This window comes from Anolis sagrei, chromosome 9 (assembly GCF_037176765.1).
Source record: "Anolis sagrei isolate rAnoSag1 chromosome 9, rAnoSag1.mat, whole genome shotgun sequence".
NCBI classification, from domain to species: domain Eukaryota; kingdom Metazoa; phylum Chordata; class Lepidosauria; order Squamata; family Dactyloidae; genus Anolis; species Anolis sagrei.
This window is the reverse complement of record NC_090029.1, coordinates 8,508,593-8,532,066: the sequence shown is the minus strand read 5'-3', so window position 1 is coordinate 8,532,066 and position 23,474 is coordinate 8,508,593. Positions and strand designations below refer to the sequence as shown.

The window sequence follows — 23,474 nt, the reverse complement described above, 5'->3', positions numbered from 1 at the left end:
ATGGCTTCAAACTACAAGAGAGGAGATTCCATCTGAACATGAGGAAGAACTTCCTGACTGTGAGAGCCGTTCAGCAGTGAAACTCTCTGCCCCGGAGTGTGGTGGAGGCTCCTTCTTTGGAAGCTTTTAAGCAGAGGCTGGATGGCCATCTGTCAGGGGTGATTTGGATGCAATATTCCTGCTTCTTGGCAGAATGGGGTTGGACTGGATGGCCCATGAGGTCTCTTCCAACTCTTTGATTCTATGATTCTATGATTCTGGTGGTCCAAGGCACTCTCAGAACTTTCCTCCAACACCACAGTTCAAAAGCATCTCTCTTCCTTTGCTCAGCCTCCCTTATGGTCCAGCTCTCACATCCGTAGGTGACTACAGGGAATACCATGGCTTTGACTATGTGGATCTTTGTTGCCAGTCTGATGTCTCTACTCTTCACTATTTAATAGAGATTGGTCATTACTCTCCTCCCAAGAAGGAAGTGTCTTCTGATTTTCTGGCTACAGTCTGCATCTGCAGTAATCTTTGCACCTAGAAATACAAAGTCTGTCACGGCCTCCACGTTTTCTCCCTCTATTTCCCAGTTGTCAATCATTCTTGTTGCCATAATCTTGGTTTTTTTGATGTTTAGCTGTAACCCGGCTTTTGCGCTTTCTTCTTTCACTTTGATTAGAAGGCTCCTCAGCTCCTCGTTTTTGGCCATCAAAGGGGTGTCATCTGCATATCTAAAGTTGTTAATATTTCTTCCAGCAATTTTCACCTCAGCCTTGCATTCCTCAAGCCCCGCACATCGCATGATGTGTTCTGCGTACAAGTTGAATAGGTTGGGGGAGAGGATACAACCCTGCCGTACGCCTTTCCCAGTCTTGAACCAGTCTGTTATTCCATGGTCAGTTCTTACTGTTGCTATTTGGTCCTTATACAGATTCCTCAGGAGAGAGGCAAGGTGATTTCGTTTCCCCATCCCACCAAGAGCTTGCCACAATTTATTATACCTAGTCAGTTCATTATAGTTATACCTAATAAATAAAATTCTGGCTTCATAGGAATTTTGAATTTGAAAATCTGTTGGTTTGCTGCATGGATCTTTTCCCATTTTTATTTTTTTTGCTTCTTTGCAAGTCCACCACATATGAAAGAAACTACCCTCTTGATCTTTACATTTCCAACTGTATGGTTAGATGGCCTGCTTTCTAAAATGTGCAATGCCATGATTATTTTCAGTGACAGATGTTACACCTTATTTAAATGACAGCGTTGTTTCACTCATCTTGCTTTCCTAAACAGTGGCTCAGAAAAATGAACCAACGGAATAAACATCACTCATGTGTTATCTTTCAGAACTTAAAAAAACACACACACACTAAAAACTCTCTTTTTTTCTTATTTGCAGAAGAAACCAAAGCTCCTTAATTTGAAGGACCCATCAGTGGCAGAAGCTGGTAAACATGGGACAGAGTCTCTCTTTTTTGACAAGGTGAGGCAACATCAGAAATTACTTGTTGTGTCCCGGCTGTTGGCTTACAATAGAATCCCAGCAATGTTTGCCTGCATCAAGGTTTACAATGCAGAAAAAGGTCGATACCATTTTATTTCCAACTAGGCGTCCCCTGCCACGCATTGCTGTGGCCCACATGGGGGTTCTGTGTGGGAGGTTTGCTCTGTGATTGTAGGTGAACTACAAATTCCAGCAACTACAACTCCCAAACGTCAAGATTCTATTTTCCCCAAACCAGTGTTCACATTTGGGCATATTGAGTATTCGTGTAGAGTTTGGTCCAGATCCATCATTGTTTGAGTCCACAGTGATCTCTAGGTGTAGGTGAACTACAACTCCAAATCCAAGGACACTGCCCACCAAACCCTTCCAGTATTTTCTGTTGGTCATGGGAGAACTTTGTGCCAAGTTTGGTTCAATGCCATCATTGGTGGGGTTCAGAATGCTCTTTGATCGTAGGTGAACTATAAATCCCAGCAACTGCAACTCCCAAATGGCAAAATCATTTTTTTAGTGAAGGACATACATTGAGTAGTTAGGTGTCTTGTGTCCAAAGTTGGTGTCAATTGGTCCAGTGGTTTTTAAATTCTGTTAATCCCACAAACTAACATTACATTTTTATTTATATAGATTAGCTTGGGTTATTTGGCGATGTCTGGGTTATTTGGGAAAGGCGTTGTTTGTCTGCTCTCCAAATTGAGTCTAGGTCCAATGTCAGCTGGGTTCAGTGGGTGCGTGTGAACTACAACTTCCATATGCAAGTCCCATCGTCTATGGTCTATCCTCCTCCAAACTGCACCAGAATATTGCCAAGTGTGCCAAGTGTGCTTAGTTTGGTCTTGATCAGTCATTGCTGTGGATTGCAGTGGTCTCAGGAAGTAAGTTCATTCATAGTCCATGATCCTTCAAACCACAGGAGGATGTAGAGTGGGTCATGGTTGGTTTCTATGCCAAGTTTAATCTTGATCAATCATTGGATGAGAGTCGCAGTCGTCTCCTGAAGTGAGTGAAAGTACTGCAAGTCCCATCATCCATTGTCCATCCTCCTCCAAACTGCACCAAGATGTAGACTGGGTCATGAGGGTGTGGTGTGCCAAGTTAGGTCTTGATCAGTCATTGGATGAGGGCGGCAGTGGTCTCAGGAAGTGAGTGAAAGTACTGCAAGTCCCATTATCCATGGTCCATCCTCCTCCAAACTGCACCAAAATGTAGACTGGGTCAAATTGGCTTTGTGTGCCAAGTTAGGTCTTGATCAGTCATTGGTGTGGGTCACAGTGGTCTCAGGAAGTGAGTGAAAGTACTGCAGGTCCCATCATCCATGGTCCATCCTCCAAACTGCACCAAGATTTAGACTGGGTCATGAGGGCTTTGTGTGTCAAGTTAGGTCTTGATCAGTCATTGGATGAGGGTGGCAGTGGTCTCCTGAAGTGAGTGAAAGTACTGCAAGTCCCATCATCCATGGTCCATCCTCCTCCAAACTGCACCACGATTTAGACTGGGTCATGAGAGCTTTATGTGCCAAGTTAGGTCTTGATCAGTCATTGGATGAGGGTGGCAGTGGTCTCAGGAAGTGAGTGAAAGTACTGCAAGTCCCATCATCCATGGTCTGCCCTCTTCCAAACTACACCAAAATGTAGAGTGGGTCATGGGGGTTCTGTGCCAAGTTTGGTCTTTATCAGTCATTGGTGTGGGTCACAGTGGTCTCAGGAAGTGAGTGAAGGTACTGCAGGTCCCATCATCCATGGTCTGTCCTCCTCCAAACCACACCAGGATGTAAAGTGGATCATGGTGGGTCTAAGTGCCAAGTTTGGTCCTGATCTGTGATTGGTGGGGGCTACAGCGGTTTGTGGGAGCCGAAGCATTTGAAAGTACTGCAAATCCCATCATCCGTAGTCTGTCTCCCCCCAAACCGCAGGAGAATGTAAATGGGGTCATGGGGATTATTGTGTGTCAAGTTTGGTCCAGGTCCATCATCCGTGCAGGTCGCAGTGGCCTGTGGAAGTGGGAGCCAATCAGAAAGCTGCCACACTGCCCTCCCTCCTGCCGCATACAAACATTGACATAATATATATAGATGTAAGTCAGTTTTAGGAAAGCTTTAGGCTTCGGTAACTATTAGGACAATATCCCATTGAATTTTTCCCCATTACTCACCGACTCTTCTTTCCTTTGGTTGACAAGGTCCGGAAGGCCCTGCGCAGCACAGAAGCCTATGAGAATTTCCTCCGTTGTCTGGTCATTTTTAATCAGGAGGTGATCTCCCGAGCCGAACTTGTTCAGCTGGTGTCTCCATTTTTGGGGTAAGTGGGGTGTGTTGGGAGAAAAAGAGCACCTGCTTTAGCAACATTTGGATCCAGTGGTTTCCACATTAATGCTAGTCACTATATTTGTGTTGGGGAATCTGAGCTATTATAATAAATAAATAATATATAATATAATATAAATAATAAATAATAAATAAATAATAAAACTTTATTTATATATCGCTCCATCTCCCGGTGGCGCAGTGGGTTAAAGCGCTGAGCTGCTGAGCTTGTTGATCGAAAGGTCGCAGGTTCGATTCCGGGGAGCGGCGTGAGCTTCCGCTGTCAGCCCTAGCTTCTGCCAACCTAGCAGTTCGAAAACATGCAAATGTGAGTAGATCAATAGGTACCGCTCCGGCGGGAAGGTAACGGCGCTCCATGCAGTCATGCCGGCCACATGACCTTGGAGGTGTCTACGGACAACGCTGGCTCTTCGGCTTAGAAATGGAGATGAGCACCACACCCCAGTCAGACATGACTGGACTTAATGTCAGGGGACTACCTTTACCTTTTACCTATCTCCCCAAGAGGACTCGGGCGGTTTCCAAGTAACAAATAAATAACTTATAGAATTATCAAAACAACATAAGCATAAAATTATCAAAACGACACATATATATTATGGTGGGGGGGGGGGTGCAGGGAACATTTCCACCTTGCCTCCTGTGCTATGCTTATAATATAATATAATATAATATAATATAATATCTCTCTATATAATATAATATATTGTATATAGATATCATATTTATAGTATTATTAATGCAATACTAATAATATGATATTATAATTATATATTTATATTACATGTAATATGACTAATAATATTACAATATAATGGTTTAGTACAATATAGTAATATTTAATACTGATATTGTACTATGCTAATAACATAATATATTGTATCTCTATATATCTTGTATTAACTTGTCTCCGAAACGTTAGTAGTGAAGGAGCCGATCTAATCTCCTTAGGGAGGGTGTTCCATAGCCGAGGGGCCACTACAGAGAAGGCCCTGTCTGTTGTCCCTGCCAAACGTACTTGTGGTGAAGGCGGGATCGAGAGCAGTGCATCCCCGGATGATCTTAAAGTCCTAGATGGTTCATAACGGAAGATGCGTTCGGACAGGTAAATTGGGCCAGAACCGTTTAGGGCAGTGCTTCTCAACCTTGGGTCCCCAGATGTTTTTGGTCTACAACTCCCAGAAATCCCAGCCAGTTTACCAGCTGTTAGGATTTCTGGGAATTGTAGGCCAAAAACATTTGGGGACCCCAGGTTGAGAACCACTGGTTTAGGGCTTTATAGGCTAAAGCTAGCCCTTTAAATTGTGCCCGGTAGCAAACTGGCAGCCAGTGGAGCTGGCGCAGCGGAGGAGTTGTGTGTTCCTTGAGCTCCACTCCTGTTAACAACCTGGCTGTTGTCCGTTGGACCATTTGAAGCTTCCGGACAGTCTTCTAAGGCAGCCCCACGTAGAGAGCATTACAGTAGTCTATACAGGATGTAACCAGAGTGTCGACTACTGTGTCCAAGTCCACTGGCTGCCAGTTTGCTACTGGGCACAATTCGAAGTGCTGGCTTTGGCCTATAAAGCCCTAAACGGCCCGGCCCATTTTACCTGTCCGAACGCATCTCCCCCCGCCAGTTTGTTACCGGGCACAATTCAAAGTGCTGGCTTTGGCCTATAAAGCCCTAAATGGATCCGGCCCTATTTACCTGTCTGAACGCATCTCCCCCAATGAACCATCACAGAGATTAATACCCTCCAAGGAGGCCCTGCTCTCCGTCCCACCACTGTCACAGGTGCGATTGGTGGGGACGAGAGAAAGGGCCTTCTCGGTGATGGCCCCCTGACTATGGAACTCCCTTCCTGGTGAGATCAGGTCGGCCTCCTCCCTCCTGTCCTTTAGAAGGATGGTCAAAACTTGGCTGTGGGACCAAGCTTTCAGGACAGGGCAATAAAGCGGCAATAGGAAAGATTATGCAGATGACCAGGATGGTTTTAAATTGTATATATTAATATTGAGATAAAATGTTTTTAATGTTTACTAGAAAACACAGTATTTTCTGTTGGTCATGAGGGTTCTGTGTGAGAAGTTTGCCTCAATTCTGTCGTTGGTGGGGTTCAGAATGCTCCTTGATTGTAGGTGAACTATAAATCCCAGTAACTACAACTCTCAAGTGTCAAGGTCTATTTCCCCCAATCTCCATCTGTGTTTATATTTGGGCATAGTGAGTATTTGTGCCAAGTTTGGTCCAGATCCATCATTGTTTGAGTCCACAGTGCTCTCTACATGTAGGTGAACTAAAACTCCCAAACTCAAGGTCAATGCCCACCAAACCTTTCCAGTATTTTCTGTTGGTCATGGGAGTTTTGTGTGCTAAGTTTGGTTTAATTCCATCATTGGTGGAGTTCAGAGTGCTCTTTGATTGTAGGTGAACTATAAATCCCAGCAACTACAACTCCCAAATGACAAAATCATATTTTTTTGAGTGATGGTCACTCCTTGTGCTGTGAGACGTTTTGTTACCAAATTTGGTGTGATTTCATTCACTGGTACTTTTGTTTTTAAGGTACTCATAGTGCACAGAACATTTTTATATATATAGATGTATGTATGTGTATATGAATTCATGTCCCAGCACTGAATGTTTGCCGTATGTATACTGAATTCCCTTTGGGGTGAGAAGGGCGCAATATCAATGCTATAAATAAATAAATAAACACAACAATTCAGATAATATAACAAATGCCATTTGCCTAATGCGAGCTATCATTAAAAACATGGAGGAGGTGAATTAAACTGCCAAGTCCAAATCACCCCAAGGGCCAAAGTTGGCCCATGCATGGTCTAAAATAAACTCATTTCTCTTTTCCTGTCTTTCCTTCCCCACTTCTTTTTTTTTTTTTTAATAGAAAATTCCCAGAGTTGTTCACTTGGTTTAAGAATTTCCTGGGCTACAAAGAGTCTTCCCACTTGGAGTCGTTTCCAAAGGAGCGAGCCACGGAAGGGATCGCAATGGAGATCGACTACGCTTCCTGCAAGAGGCTGGGCTCCAGCTACCGGGCCTTGCCCAAGAGTTACCAGCAGCCCAAATGCACGGGACGGACTCCGCTGTGTAAAGAGGTACGAGAGCCGATCGGAAACTGCCTTGTGTTAGTTGTCGACCTCCCGGGCTTTTTGTTTAGACGCGACTCCGCTATAAGGACTTTTTGCCCATCACAGTCTGGTTTCAGACCTGGTCATAGCATCGAGACGGCTTTGGTCGCCTTGGTGGATGATCTCCGCAGGGAGCTGGACGGGGGAGTGTGACCCTGTTGGCTCTCTTGGACATCTCAGCGGCTTTCGATACCATCGATCATGGTATCCTTTTGGGACGACTCTCCGAGATGGGCCTTGGAGGTACGGCTCTGTCGTGGTTCCGGTCCTTCCTGGAGGGTCGATCCCAAATGGTGAAGCTGGGAGACACCTGCTCGGACCCCTGGCCTTTGACCTATGGGGTCCCACAAGGCTCCATTCTGTCTCCCATGCTTTTTAACATCTACATGAAACCACTGGGAGAGGTCATCCAGAGTTTTGGAGTTGGGTGCCATCTCTATTCAGATGACACACAACTCTACTTGGAGTCTGCAAAGAGATGGCACCCAACTCCACTACTCTTTTCCACCAAATTCCAAGGAAGCCTCTCTGGTGCTGAACGAGTGCCTGGCCACTGTGGCTGTCTGGATGAGTATGAACAAGCTGAAGATTAATCCCGACAAGACAGAGATCCTCCTGGTCGATCATAAACTAGACTGGGGTATAGGGTGGCAACCTGTGCTGGACGGGGTTGCACTCCCCCTGAAGTCACAGGTCCACAGTTTGGTAGTCCTCCTGGACTCATCACTTACGCTTGAGGCATTGGCGGTGGCCAGGAGGGCCTTTGCACAATTAAAACCCGTGCTCCGACTGCGACTGTACCTTGGGAAGGCGGATCTGGTCAAGGTGGTCCTCGCCTTAGTCACCTCTAGACTGGATTACTGCAATGCACTCTACGTAGGGCTGCCCTTGAAAACGGCCCGGAAATTTCAGATGATCCAACGGGCGGCAGCCAGGTTGTTAACTGGGGCTCCTTACAGGGAGCAGTCATCCCTCCTGTTCAAGGAGCTCCACTGGCTGCCATTCATCTACCGGACTCAATTCAAGGTGCAGGTTCTTACCTACAAAGCCCTCAACAGTTTGGGACCCGCCTAACTGTGTGACCGCATCTCTGTATACGAACCCACACGATCTCTTCATTCATCTGGAGAGGCCCTGCTCTCAATCCCACCAGCATCGCAGGCACGATTAGTGGGGACGAGAGAGAGGCCTTTTCGGTGGTGGCCCCTTGACTCTGGAACTCACTCCCTAAAGACATCAGGCAGGCCCCAACCCTGGCAGTCTTCAGGAGGAGCTTGAAGACGTGGTTGTTCCAGTGTGCCTTCCCAGATTAATGATCCCATAGCACTTTGTCCCTCTAAAGCACTCTACATTTTTTAGGTCTGCTCATATGTCTTTCCACAAACGCCACTATCAACTTTTCGTCCATGTTCAGCACTATTTCCAATTTTAATTTTACATTTGGCCTTCCCAATAGTTTAAATTGTATGTTGTCTTATTGATAATGTTATATGTTTATGTTCTTATTTTAATTGCTTGTATTGTTGTGATAATTGCTTGTATTGTTGTGTTTGGGCTCGTCCTCATGTAAGCCGCACCGAGTCCCTTGGGGAGATGCTAGCGGGGTACAAATAAAGTATTATTATTATTATTATTATTATTATTATTATTACCTCCTGTATCTGTTTTCAAAAGTCCTGAGAGTCAAGTTTGATATAGCAACTGGAATAATCTCTCTGTTCACAAATAAATTGTGTTGTTTTCCCCCTTTCTTTCTTTCTTTCTTTCTTTCTTTCTTTCTTTCTTTCTTTCTCAGGTGCTGAATGACACCTGGGTTTCTTTTCCATCCTGGTCTGAAGACTCAACGTTTGTGAGCTCCAAGAAGACCCAGTACGAAGAACATATTTACCGGTGTGAAGACGAACGGTTTGAGGTAGCTACGACAGCACTTTACGCGTTGTGAAAAGCATATTGCTATTAAGGACTTAAGACCTTGAGCTTTGAGTCTCATTTAGGAAGAGGGGGAGGCGGGGCGAGGAAGGTCCACGGTGCTTGAATGAAGGACCTACCTTCTCTCCCTCCCTTCCCTTCTTTCCTCCCTTTCCTTCCTTTCTTTCCTTTTCTTCCATCTCCTTCCTTTCCTTCTTTCCCTCCTTCCCTTCCTTCCTGTCCCTTCTTCCTTTCCTTCTTTTCCTCCCTCCCTCCCTTTCCTCCTTCTTTCCCTTTCTTCATTTCCTTCCCTCCCTCCTTTCTTCCTCCCCCTCCTTCCTTTCCCTCCTTCCTTCCTTCTCCTCCCTCCCTCCCTTCCTGTCCCTCCTTTTTTTCCCTACCTTCCCTTCTTTCCCTCCCTCCCTTCCTTTTTCCTTCTTTCCTGTCCCTCCTTCCTTCTTCCTTTCCTTCTTTTCCTTCCTCCCTCCCTTTCCTCCTTCTTTCCCTTTCTTCATTTCCTTCCCCTTCATTTCCTTCCCTCCCTCCTTTCTTCCTCCCCCTCCTTTCTTTCCCTCCTTCCTTCCTTCTCCTCCCTCCCTCCCTCCCTTCCTGTCCCTCCTTTTTCCCCTACCTTCCCTTCTTTCCCTCCCTCCCTCCCTTTTTCCTTCTTTCCTGTCCCTCCTTCCTTCTTCCTTTCCTTCTTTTCCTTCCTCCCTCCCTTTCCTCCTTCTTTCCCTTTCTTCATTTCCTTCCCCTTCATTTCCTTCCCTCCCTCCTTTCTTCCTCCCCCTCCTTTCTTTCCCTCCTTCCTTCCTTCTCCTCCCTCCCTCCCTCCCTTCCTGTCCCTCCTTTTTCCCCTACCTTCCCTTCTTTCCCTCCCTCCCTCCCTTTTTCCTTCTTTCCTGTCCCTCCTTCCTTCTTCCTTTCCTTCTTTTCCTTCCTCCCTCCCTTTCCTCCTTCTTTCCCTTTTTTCATTTCCTTCCCCTTCATTTCCTTCCCTTCCTCCTTTCTTCATCCCCCTCCTTTCTTTACCTCCTTCCTTCCTTCCTCCCTCATTTCAAGTCCCTCCTTCTTTCTTTTCCTTCCTTCTCTTCCTTCCCTCCCTCCCTTTCTTTTTCCTTCCTTCCTTCCTTCTTCCTTTACTTCTTTCTAAGATATAAATACAATATTAAATGGAAGGGACAGTCAAGAAGTAATAAGAGAAGGAGGGGGAAAGGGAAAGAAGGAAGGAGAGAAACAGGGAGGGAAAGAAGGAAAGAAAGAAAGATAGAGAAGCAAGGAAGGAGAGAATGAAAAAAGTGAAAGGAAAAAGAGAGGGAAAGAAGGAGAGAAGGAACAAAAGATAGGGAAGGAAGGAAGGAAGGAAGGAAGGATGGATGGATGGATGTAACTAAAGAGCAAAGAAAGGGAGGAAAGAAACAGGTAGAGATGGAAGAAAGATGAGAGACAGGGAAAGAAAAGAGGAAAGGAAGGAAAGAGGGAAGGAAGGAGAGAAAGAGGGAGGGAAGGTTGGCCACAGCAATGCGTGGCAGGTACAGCTAGTGTGTGTGTGTGTGGGTGTGTGTGTGTGTGTATGTGTGTGTATATATATACACACACACACACACACACACACACACAAGCATAGAATCAAAGAGTTGGAAGAGACCTCACGGGCCATCAAGTCCAACCCCATTCTGCCAAGAAGCAGGAATATTGCATTCAAATCACCCCCGACAGATGGCCATCCAGCCTCTGTTTAAAAGCTTCCAAAGAAGGAGCCTCCACCACACTCCGGGGCAGAGAGTTCCACTGCTGAACGGCTCTCACAGTCAGGAAGTAATAATAACACAATAATAATAATAAAGTAATAAATGTAATAATAACAATAGTAGAGTAAAATAATAAATACAATCAATATAATGATACAGTAAAATAATGTAAATGTAATAATAATAGAGTAAAATAATAAATGTAATACAAATAATACTAATAGCAGAGTAAAATAATAAATAACCTTGACTCGAGTATAAGCCGAGGGGATTTTTTTCAGCCTAAAAATTGTGTATTTTGTTATTGTGTATGATGTGTTTTTAACTGTTATTGTTATGTTAATTTACATTGTGTAAACCACATTGAGTCGCCTAATTAGGCTGAGAAACGCGGTATAGAAATAAAGCAAATAAATAAATAAATAGGCTCACACTCGAGTATATACAGTATATATAAATACACACACACAAAACACATATACACTGACTGGGCCACAGCAACGTGTGGCAGGGGACAGCTAGTATGTATGTGTATATGTATATATGTGTGTGTGTGTGTCAAAGTATTTTGTTTCTTAGTTTGTACCACAAAGGCTGTTGCTAGGTGAAGTGGCCCTCTGTCACTGGGTTGGCTTTTGCTGAGTGCAGTGGCCCTCAGTGATATCACTGGGAAAGAGGAGGGGAGGGAGGAAAGAAAGAGAAAAAAAAGTGAAAGAAAGGAAAAGGGAAGGAAGGGAGAATAAAAATGGAAGGAAGAGAGGGAAGAGGAAAAGTATGAAGAAGAAGAGAAGAAAGGGCTAAAGAAAGAAAAGGAAGGAAGGAAAGAAAGAAAGAAAAGCAAGCAAGCAGATGGGGAAAGATTGCATGCTTGCTGTCGACCTTTGCAGCCCGAAAGACAATTGCATCTGTCAAGTAGGAAATTTAGGTACCGTGTATACGGGGAAGCTAATTTAACTAATTTACGATGCCATAAAAATCTCCAGCAAGCATGCAAGGGAAGAAGGAAAAGAGAAAGTGAGAAGGTGGATGGCATGATGTGGAGCTACAACAACAAATCTTTTCCTTTCCAGCTGGATGTTGTCTTGGAGACCAACCTGGCCACCATCCGGGTCCTGGAGACGATACAGAAGAAGCTCTCTCGCTTATCAGCGGAGGAGCAAGCCAAGTTCCGGCTGGACAACACTTTAGGGGGCTCCTCAGAGGTCATACACCGCAAGGCCTTGCAGAGGATATATGCCGACAAGGCAGCCGACATCATCGACGGCCTCCGGAAGAACCCCGCCGTGGCAGTTCCCATTGTGTTGAAGAGGTAAGGGCTGCGTTTGGATCCGGAAACCACCGCCTGTCCTCATTTACCAAGAGGCTCATTTCCTCCTGCCTCACCCTCTATTCCTTTTATTTATTTATTTTGCTTTTCCTCAGGTTAAAAATGAAAGAAGAAGAGTGGAGAGAAGCCCAGAGAGGGTTCAACAAAGTCTGGCGGGAACAGAACGAGAAGTACTACCTGAAGTCCCTCGACCACCAAGGGATCAACTTCAAGCAGAACGACACCAAGGTCTTGAGATCCAAAAGCCTTCTCAGTGAGATTGAGACTATTTACGATGAGGTACGTGTCCTCTCATTCCTTTTCGTGTGCTTTCAAGCCATTTCCAATTCACATACTAATAAAACTAATAAAATCCATAAGAGTATTTCTATGTAATGAAAACTTTTTCTATTTTTTGTTTATTGGTTGGTATTATACCAGAGCAAAAAGAATGTCTTATCAGAAGTCCTTTGCCACTTTGAGTCTCCTTCTGGAGAGAAAAAGTGGGGTATTATTATTATTATTAATAATAATAATAATAATTTACTCATAAATATGCTTTTCTCCTTCATGGTCTCTGTGAAATGTGCACATATGGTGCATCAACTACCATATGGGCAAATTTCACAGATGATCACTTGAAGAAACATGGTGGCAGGTAAGCAACCATCATTTCTCCTTCGTGGTCACTGTGAAATGCACACATATTTATTTATTTATTTATTTGCTATACTTGTATACCGCCGTTTCTCAGCCTAGCCGGCGACTCAACGCGGTTTACAACAACTTATAACAAACAACAGTATACAGTTTAAAAACATAAAAACATATGGTAGTTGATGCATCATATTTGCGAATTTTACTGGTGACCACTGGAAGAAACATGGTTACAGTTAAGCAACCATCATTTCTCCTTCGTGATCGCTGTGAAGTGCACACATATGCTAGCTGATGCATCATGTTTATTTATTTTCCCCGTGTGGTAAGCCTGTGATTCACACTAATGGTATTCCCTGCGCTTGCGCAGGCCAGCAACGGACACTCACGAGCAACTAGTGTTGTCCTTGCTGCCTTTTGAGGCGGATTAACAGAACTGGCCGGTAGCCCCGCGGCTGGGCTATTTATGGAGTGGAGAGAAAGGGGCAGGGCTACCTAATGGTCAGTGTGTTAGCTCGTGAGTGTCCGTTGCTGGCCTGCGCGAGCGCAGGGAATACCATTAGTGTGAATACACAGGCTACCACTCGGGAAACTATGTTCACAGGTAAGCAACCCATATTTATTTATTTACGACATTTATATACCACCCTTCTCACCCCAAAGGGGAGACAGAGCGGCTTACAAGATATATATATATATATACATACAAGACATTATATTATTAGCATAGTACAATATCAGTATTAAATGTTACTATATTGTACTATACCATTATATTGTAATATTATTAGTAATATTACATGTAATATAAAATATATAATTATAATATAGTTTTATTAGTATTATATTGTATTACATTATAATATTATAAATATTATATGCATTTACAATATATTATATTATATTATATTATATTATATTATATTATATTATTAGCATAGCACAGGAGACAAGGTAGGACTGTCTTCTGGCCCCCTCTCCCTTCACTCTGTCTGGCCCAGAGCGGCAGTTGGTGCTGAGGGGAAGGGTCCCCAACTGATGACATATGCAGGAGACAAGATGGAACTGTCCCGTAGTCCTCCCTCTCTTAACTCTGGCCCAGAGCAGCAGATGGTGATGAGGGGAGGGATCCCCAACTGATGACATATGCAGGAGACAAGATGGACCTGTCCCCTGGCTCCCTCTTTCTTCACTCTGGCCCAGAGCGGCAGTCGGTGCTGAGGGGAGGGGTCCCCAAGTGATGATATATGCAGGAGACAAGATGGAACTGTCCTCTGGCCCCCTAACGCTTTACTCTGGCCCAGAGCGGCAGTTGGTGCTGAGGGGAGGGGTCCCCAAGTGATGACACATGCAGGAGACAAGATGGAACTGTCCCCTGGCCCCTCTCTCTTCACTCTGGCCCAGAGCGACAGTTTGTGCTAGGGAGAGGGGTCCCAACTGATGATATATGCAGGAGACAGGGTGGAACTGTCCCCTGGCCCCCTCTCTCTTCACTCTAGCCCAGAGTGACAGTTTGTGCTAGGGAGAGGGGTCCCAACTGATGATATATGCAGGAGACAGGGTGGAACTGTCCCCTGGCCCCCTCTCTCTTCACTCTGGCCCAGAGCGGCAGTTGGTGCTGGGGGGAGGGGTCCCCAAGTGATGACATATGCAGGAGACAAGATGGAACTGTCCCCTGGCCCCTGGGGGAAAGGGGTTTCACGCTGGTTTTCCTCTTGGTTTCCAGAGGCAAGAGCAGACCTCCGAGGACAACGGCGGCCCTCACCTCTCCCTGGCTTACGAAGACAAGCAGATCCTGGACGACGCGGCCTCGCTCATCATCCACCACGTCAAGCGCCAGACCGGCATCCAGAAAGAGGACAAGTACAAGATCAAGCAGATCATGTACCACTTCATCCCGGATCTGCTCTTCTCTCAGCGGGGGGAGCTCTCCGACGTGGAGGAGGAGGAAGAGGAGGAGATGGATGTGGAGGAGGGTGGCGGCGGCTCGGGTCCTGTGAAGAAGCACAATGGCGTCGGCGGAAGCAGCCCACCGAAGGCCAAACTGCTCTTCGGCAACACAGCGGCCCAGAAGCTGCGCAACCTGGACGAGGCCTACAACCTCTTCTACGTCAACAACAACTGGTACATCTTCCTGCGCCTGCACCAGATCCTGTGCCTGCGGCTGCTTCGGATCTACGCTCAGGCCGAGCGGCAGATTGAGGAGGAGAGCCGGGAGAGAGAGTGGGAGAGGGAAGTGCTGGGCCTCAAGCGCGACAAGGGGGACAGCCCCGCCATCCAGCTGCGGCTCAAGGACCCCAGTAAGTATTGCATCATCGTCCCCCAAAAATTCAATCGGTAATTCTGCCTGTCTCCCGAATGGAACTTACAATGTGAATTCGCTGCTTTGAATCTTTTTACACCAGGTATGGGCTAACTTTGGCCCTCCCTCCAGGTGTTTTGGACTTCAACTCCCACAATTCCTTTTTTAAAAAAATATTTTTATTGAAGTGTTTAATAAGATTTAAAAAGAAAATGTTTTTTACATCGAAAGTGGGGGAACATTGTTGTTATAATTAAGAGAATAGTAGGAAAAGAAAGAATAGTATTGAGAAGAGGGGGAAAAGTAATAAAAAATAAATTCCAGAAAAAGAAAAAGAAATATATATAAGAAAAAGAAATATATATAAGAAAAAGAAGTATATATAAGAAAAAGAAATAGAAATATATATATATATATATATATATATATATTCTTTTTCTAAAATTTATTTTTTATTACTTTTTTTTTATTACGATAGAATTGGGCCAAACCTCCCACATAGAACCCCCATGTGGGCCACAGCAACACGTGGCAGGGGACGGCTAGTGTGTGTGTATACACACACACACACACACACACAAAAGCCGTCCCCTGCCACGCGTTGTAATAAAAAATAATAATAAGGAAAAAAAGTAATAAAAAATAAATTCCAAAAAAAGAAAAAGAAAAATATATAAGAAAAAGAAATATATATAAGAAAAAGAAGTATATATAAGAAAAAGATATATATATATATATATATATATATATATATATATATATATTCTTTTTCTGGAATTTATTTTTTATTACTTTTTTTCCCTTTTATTATTTTTTATTACAACGCGTGGCAGGGGATGGCTTTTGTGTGTGTGTGTGTGTGTGTGTGTGTGTGTGTGTATACACACACACTAGCCGTCCCCTGCCAAGCGTTGCTGTGGCCCACATGTGGGTTCTGTGTGGGAGGTTTGGCCCAATTCTATCGTCGGTGGGGTTCAGAATGCTGTATGATTGTAGGTGAACTACAAATCCCAGCAACTACAACTCCCAAATGTCAAGATTCTATTTTCCCCCAAACTCCACCAGTGTTTACATTTTGGCATATTGAGTATTCTTGTAGAGTTTGGTTCAAATCCATCATTGTTTGAGTCCACAGTGATCTCTGGATATAGGTGAACTACAACTCCAAAACCAAAGGACACTGCCCACCAAACCCTTCCAGTATTTTCTGTTGGTCATGGGAGAACTGTGTGCCAAGTTTGGCTCAATTCCATCGTTGGTGGGGTTCAGAAAACTCTTTGATTGTAGGTGAACTATAAATCCCAGCAACTACAACTCCCAAATGACAATATCAATTTTTTTGAGTGGAGGACATAAATTGGGTTGTTAGGGGTATAGTGTCCTAATTTGGTGTCAATTCCCCCAGTGGTTTTTGAGTTCTGTTAATCCCACAAACGAACATTACATTTTTATTTATTTTTATTTATTTTTAATTTATTTATATGTGTGTGTGTGTTTGTGTGTGCGTGTGTGTATGTGTGTTGACTTCCCTCTAGTCTTCATTGGTCTTTGGTATCTTGTGTCTATATTTATGAAAAGGCGATAGGAATTGTGGGAGTTGGAGTCTAAAACACTTGGAGGGAGGGCCAAAGTTTGCCCATACCTGTTGTAGAGGAAGCTTCCTTGCACTCCACACAGGCAGCAGAGCTTAACAGTTGTTATGGGCCCAACACTCCGCTTAAGTGGCTGAGGGGGAAAAGGAAAGGGCCTGAGGCTGATAGGAATTGTGGGAGTCGGAGTCCAAAACACTTGGATGGAGGGCCGAAGCTTGCCCATGCCTGCTGTAGAGGAAGCTTCCTTGCACTCTGCACAGGCAACAGAGCCTAATGTTGGTTATGGGTCCAGCACTCAGCTCAAGCGACTGAGGGGGAAAAGGAAAGGGTGCAAGGCTGATAGGAATTGTGGGAGTCGGAGTCCAAAACACTTGGAGGGAGGGCCAAAGCTTGCCCACGCCTGCTAGAGAGGAAGCTTCCTTGCAGTCCTCACAGGCAACAGAGCTTAACTTTGGTTATGGGCCCAGCACTCAGCTTAAGCGGTTGAGTGGGGAACGGAAAGGGTCCGAGGACTGGCTGTTAGGAATGGTGGGAGTTGAAGTCCAAAACACCTGGAGGGAGGGCCAAAGTTGGCTCGTGACTGTTTTACAGGAGTAAAAATTAAATCCTGGAACGTATAGGCATTGAAATGGATGGCATTAGGCATAAAAACATATTATTAAAATCACATCAAGCATAGCTAAGATTTGCAGGCTTCAGACCTGCTTATTGATTAGTCCACCTACCAGATTGACCATAAGGCGAAAGACAGAAATACACAGACAAATAGAGACGATGCTAAATAGACAGCAGTTCAACTTCGAGAAGTGGGGTGAGCTCCCTCTGTTAGCCCCAGCTTCTGCCAAGCTAGCAGTTAGAAAACATGCAAATGTGAGTAGAGTAGAGCAATTCTGCAGGAATGCAATGGCGCTCCATGCAGTCATGCCAGCCACATGGGAGGCGTCTACGGACAATGCCGGCTTTTCGGCTTAGCACCACTCTCAAGGATTGGACTCAACTAGGCTTGATGTCAAAAGGAAGCCTTTACCTTTACCTTTGATGCACCCTAAATTTGATCAAAGTTTGCATCTAAACCAGTAATATTGATTCCATAATATTGTCGAAAGCTTTCATGACCGGAATCACTGGGTTGTTGTAGGTTTTTCGGGCTAGACGGCCATGTTCTAGAAGCATTCGCTCCTGACGTTTCGCCTGCATCTGTGGCAAGCATCCTCAGAGGTTGTGAGATCCTACAACCTACAACAACCCAGATTCCTACAACAACCTACAACAGCCCGAAAAACCTACAACAACCCAGATTCCCTAATATTCGGCAGCTTGAAACACAAGTATAATAATAATAATAATAATAATAATAATAATAATAATAATAATAATAATAATAGACAAAATCACGATCTGTCAACTACAAAAGGCCACCTGACTTGGATCTGTGCTCATCATTCGGAAATACATCACACAGTCCTAGACGCTTGGGAAGTGTTCGACTTGTGATTTTGTGGTACGAAATCCAGTGTATATACCTCGTTTGCTGTGTCATACTGTATTTTTGTGTCAGCAAAATAATAATAATAATAATAATAATAATAATAATAATAATAATAGACTCTGTCACAAACCAATCAAGGTGGTGCCAGTGGTGATTGGCACACTGGGTGCAGTGCCTCAAGACCTTGGCCTGCACTTAAACACAATTACCATCTGCCAGCTGCAAAAAGCCACCTTACTGGGATCTGCACGCATTATGCGCCAATACATCACACAGTCCTAGACACTCAGGAAGTGTCCGACATGTGATCCAGTACAACAGCCAGCAGCGTGATCTTGTTTGCTGTGGACTCATCTTGTTGTGTTTCTAATAATAATAATACTAATAATAATAGTAATACATCACACAGTCCTAGACACTTGGGAAGTGTTCGACTTGTGATTTTTGTGATATGAAATCCAGCATATAGATCTCATTTGCTGAGACATACTGTGCTTTTGTGTCAGTAAAATAATAATAATAATAATAATAATAATTTCCCAGGGTCCGTCTTGTCTTTCCCATTTCTAGTGGACATCGACGTGGAAGACTATTACCCAGCTTTCTTAGACATGGTGCGGAACTTGTTGGATGGCAACATGGACTCTTCCCAGTACGAGGATTCCCTTCGGGAGATGTTTACCATTCATGCCTACATTGCCTTTACCATGGACAAATTGATCCAGAGCATCGTCAGACAGGTAATCCTATCAGTGTACTTTTTTTTGGGAGGGGGGGCAAGGCAGGAGTGGGATGTGGGTGGAAACATGTATTTATGTATGCACGGGAACCCCTTGAAAGTTTTTTTAAAAAGGAATAATAATAATGTGGCACAGCTGGCTGCGTGTCAGGTGCATTAAGATCACTCTGACCCAAAGGTCATGAGTTCGAAGCCAGCCCGGGTTGGAGTGGGTTTCCAACCAATTGTGTGTAGCCTGTTGTCGACCTTTGCAACCCGAAAGACAGTTGCATCTGTCAAGTAGGAAAATTAGGTACCACCTTAAAGTGTGGGGAGGCTAAATTAACTAATTTATGAAGCCATAAAGAAGACTCCAGCAAAGCATTCCAGCAGGGAAGCATGCGGGGAATGCGGAAGCGCTTCATCAGCGTCGCAGATGGACGATGAAAGCGACAGCTCCCCTGGCGGCCAGAAAAAGTTGAATAGCCTCTGTGTATGTCTGTATATGTTTGTATGTCAAAATTGGCATTGAATGTTTGCCATATATGCGTATTTATATACACTGCAATCCACCCTGAGTCCCCTGCGGAGTGAGAAGGGTGGAATATAAAAAGCTGTAAATAAGTAAATAAATAGAATAGAATAGAATAGAATAGAATAGAATAGAATAGCTTTCTAGGCATTCCTAGGTCACCCAGCATGACTCTGTGGTTGATTTCTGCTGGGAACCGACCATAAAATGACTTTATGGTGGCACAGTGGGTTAAACTGCTGAGCTGCTGAACTTGGGAGCGGGGTGAGCTCCTGCTGTTAGCCCCAGCTTCTGCCACCCTATCAGTTCGAAAACATGCAAATGTGAGTAGATCAACAGATACCGCACCAGCAGGAAGGTAACGGTATTCCATGCAGTCGTGCCGGCCACATTATCTTGGAGGTGTCTACGGACAACGGCAGCTCTTCGGCTTAGAAATGGAGAAGACCACCACCCCGCAGAGTCGGACACGACTGGACTTAATGTCAGGGGAAACCTTTACCTTTTTAGGACTGAAGGAAGTTGGCCATAAGAGTCAAACTGGAGGACCTGGACATTCCTAGAGAGAATGTTTTAATAATAATAATAATAATAATAATAATAATAATAATAATAATAAGGCCAAACAGGGCATAGGGTTACAGCCTGTGTTAGACGGGGTTACACTCCCCCTGAAGACGCAGGTTCGCAGCTTGGGAGTGATCCTGGACCTATCACTGAGCAGTGGCTGGGAGAGCTTTTGCACAATTAAAACTTGTGCGCCAGTTGCACCCGTACCTTGGGAAGTCAGATCTGGCCACGGTGGTCCACGCTCTTGTTACATCCCAAATAGATTACAGCAACGCACTCCACGTGGGGTTGCCTTTGAAGACTGTTCGGAAACTTCAATTAGTCCAACGGGCGGCAGCCAGATTAGTCACCAGAGCCTCATACAGGGAACATACCACCCCTCTGTTATATCAGCTCCACTGGCTGCCGATCCAGTTCCGAGCACAATTCAAAGTGCTGGTTTTGACTTACAAAACCCTATACAGCTCTAGCCCAGCGTACCTGTCCAAACACATCTCCTTCTACGTCCCGCCTCGGAGTTTAAGATCTTTCGGGGAAGACCCTTCTCTCAGCCCCACCTCTATCACAAGTGAGATTGGTAGGGAAGAGGAGCAGGACCTTCTCGGTGGTGGCCCCTCGCATGTGGAATTCACTTCCCGGGGAAATCAGGTCCTCTCTTTCAGAAGGAAACTAAAAACATGGATATGGGACCAGGCGTTCGGGTAATCTGGCAGATAGACAAAGGACAATGAAGACTAGAATTGGATAGGATTTTGACAATGTGGAATGAACTTACGGATTCTGAGCTGGCGAACGTTGAACATTAGATTGGTTTTATTGATTGTGATATATATTTTGCTTGTTTTAATTGTTTATAATGGCTATTGATACATGTTTTATTGTTTGTTGTTGGCATCGAATTGTGCCTTTTGTAAGCTGCCCTGAGTCCCCCCTCGGTGGTTGAGAAGGGCAGGGTAGAAATGCGCGAAATAAATAAATAAATAAATTTTGGGGGGGGGGTTGTTAAAAATGTAATACAAATGTCTGGTTGCTGGTGACACGATAGATAAAAAAATAACTAGATTTTAGTGTTGAAGGAAGGTCATGCTTAGCCATGCAATGATCACAGTGATTCTTGGAGAACGGGAGAAGTTCCAGCAGACTGGAGGAGGGCCAATGTGGTCCCAATCTTCAAGAAGGGAAAAAAGGATGACCCAAACAACTACCGTCCGGTCAGCCTCACGTCGATACCGGGCAAGATTCTGGAAAAGATGGTTAAGGAAGTGGTCTGCAAACACTTAGAAACAAATGCAAGCTGGGTAGATGCAGGGAATGCCATGGATGTGGCGTACCTGGATTTCAGTAAGGCCTTCGACAAGGTCCCCCATGACCTTCTGGCAAGGAAACTAGTCCAATGTGGGCTAGGCAAAACTACGGTGAGGTGGATCTGTAATTGGTTAAGTGGACGAACACAGAGGGTGCTCACTAATGCTTCCTCTTCATCTTGGAAAGAAGTGACAAGTGGAGTGCCGCAGGGTTCCGTCCTGGGCCTGGTCCTGTTCAACATCTTTATTAATGACTTAGATGAAGGGCTAGAAGGCAGGATCATCAAGTTTGCAGACGACACCAAATTGGGAGGGAGAGCCAAGACTCCAGAGGACAGGAGCAGAATTCAAAACGACCTTGACAGATTAGAGAGATGGGCCAAAACTAACAAAATGAAGTTGAACAGTGACAAATGCAAGATACTCCACTTTGGCAGGAAAAACGAAATGCAAAGATACAGAATGGGGGACAATGCCTGGCTCGAGAGCAGTACGTGTGAAAAAGATCTTGGAGTCCTCATGGACAACAAGTTAAACATGAGCCAACAATGTGATGTGGCGGCAAAAAAAGCCAATGGGATTTTGGCCTGCATCAATAGGAGCATAGTGTCTAGATCTAGGGAAGTCATGCTACCCATGCTCTATTCTGCTTTGGTTAGACCACACCTGGAATATTGTGTCCAATTCTGGGCACCACAATTCAAAAGAGATATTGACAAGCTGGAATGTGTCCAGAGGAGGGCGACTAAAATGATCAAGGGTCTGGAGAACAAGCCCTATGAGGAGCGGCTTAGGGAACTGGGCATGTTTAGCCTGAAGAAGAGAAGGCTGAGAGGAGATATGATAGCCATGTATAAATATGTGAGAGGAAGCCACAGGGAGGAGGGAGCAAGCTTGTTTTCTGTTTCCTTGGAGACTAGGACGCAATGGAACAATGGCTTCAAACTACAAGAGAGGAGATTCCATCTGAACATGAGGAAGAACTTCCTGACTGTGAGAGCCGTTCAGCAGTGGAACTCTCTGCCCCGGAGTGTGGTGGAGGCTCCTTCTTTGGAAGCTTTTAAGCAGAGGCTGGATGGCCATTTGTCAGGGGTGATTTGAATGCAATATTCCTGCTTCTTGGCAGAATGGGGTTGGACTGGATGGCCCATGAGGTCTCTTCCAACTCTTTGATTCTATGATTCTATGATTCTCCCTTTCCGCCCAGCTCCAGCACATTGTGAGCGACGAGATTTGCGTCCAGGTGACCGAGCTCTACCTGTCCGAGAGCAACAGTGGAGCCACCGGCGGCCTACTCTCCTCCCAGGCATCTCGATCTCTCGTGGAGACAACCTACCAGCGCAAAGCGGAGCAGCTCATGCAGGATGAAAACTGCTTTAAGGTAAGAAATCTTCTTTGGCAGCAGAAAAAGGCAAGGAGAGCCCTGGAGTCTTCTCAAAGTAAACAAGGGAGCTCTTGGTGAGCTTCAAAGTACAGATAGAACTTTTTAGTTTAGTTGGCAAAGGGAGGAGTTTCCTTTTCTTACATTTCCATAATTCTCACTTAATTGAGAGAGGTATTTTGTATGAAATAGCCCCAGCAACACTTTGTAACACAGTTTTTGTTCCTGGGCTAAAAGCATCATTTTCTAATTGGCGCTATCATAAAAACATGGGGAAAGTTTATTAAACAATGGCCATCTCAACCAGTTCAACCTAGTTTGTGGCAGCCACAAAAACGCAGTTTCTGGAGTAGAACAACGGCTTTCAAAGTAAGTATCGTGCAATTAAACAAGAAATCACACTTTCAAACCAGGAAAAAGGTTATTCAAATGTTGGGTTGTTGTAGGTTTTTCCGTGCTATATGGCCATGTTCTAGAGGCATTTTCTCCTGACGTTTTGCCTGCATCTATGGCAAGCATCCTCAGAGGTAGTGAGTTACATAGTACAATTTTTTCCAGGGATGTGGTAATAATAATAATAGACCTTGACATTTGGGAGTTGTAGTTGCTGGGATTTATAGTTCACCTACAATCAAAGAGCATTGTGAATTCCACCAAGAATGGAATTGAACACAGAACTCCCATGACCAACAGAAAATACTGGAAGGCATTGGTAGGCATTGACCTTCAGTTTGGGATTTGTAGTTCACCTACATCCAGAGAGTACTGTGGACTCAAACAATGATGGATCTGGACCACACTTTGCACAGATTCTCAATATTCTCAAATATGAACACTGTTGGAGTATGGGGAAAATAGGCCTTGACATTTGGGAGTTGTAGTTGCTGGGGTTTATAGTTCACCTACAACCACAGAGCATTCCGAACTCCACCAATGATAGAATTGGGCCAAACTTTCCACACAGAACCCCCCATGACTAACAGAAAATACTGGAAGGGTTCTGTGGGCATT

General features: G+C 44.6%; 1 protein-coding gene across 5 annotated transcripts in view; it reads left to right on the top strand.

The window, feature by feature from the left end:
• Positions 1–23,474, top strand: part of SIN3A (SIN3 transcription regulator family member A) — an 86,164-nt gene that overhangs the window by 52,225 nt on the left and 10,465 nt on the right. For 3 of the 5 annotated variants that reach the window (XM_067471260.1, XM_067471261.1, XM_067471259.1), the window contains exons 9-17: positions 1,388–1,471; positions 3,674–3,792; positions 6,710–6,920; positions 8,749–8,865; positions 11,683–11,921; positions 12,035–12,218; positions 14,302–14,875; positions 18,502–18,698; positions 22,290–22,463. In XM_067471260.1, the coding sequence (XP_067327361.1) occupies positions 1,388–1,471; positions 3,674–3,792; positions 6,710–6,920; positions 8,749–8,865; positions 11,683–11,921; positions 12,035–12,218; positions 14,302–14,875; positions 18,502–18,698; positions 22,290–22,463 (1,899 nt within the window). The remainder of the gene's footprint in view (positions 1–1,387; positions 1,472–3,673; positions 3,793–6,709; positions 6,921–8,748; positions 8,866–11,682; positions 11,922–12,034; positions 12,219–14,301; positions 14,876–18,501; positions 18,699–22,289; positions 22,464–23,474) is intronic. The other 2 variants (XM_067471263.1, XM_067471262.1) reach the window with 1 other exon arrangement.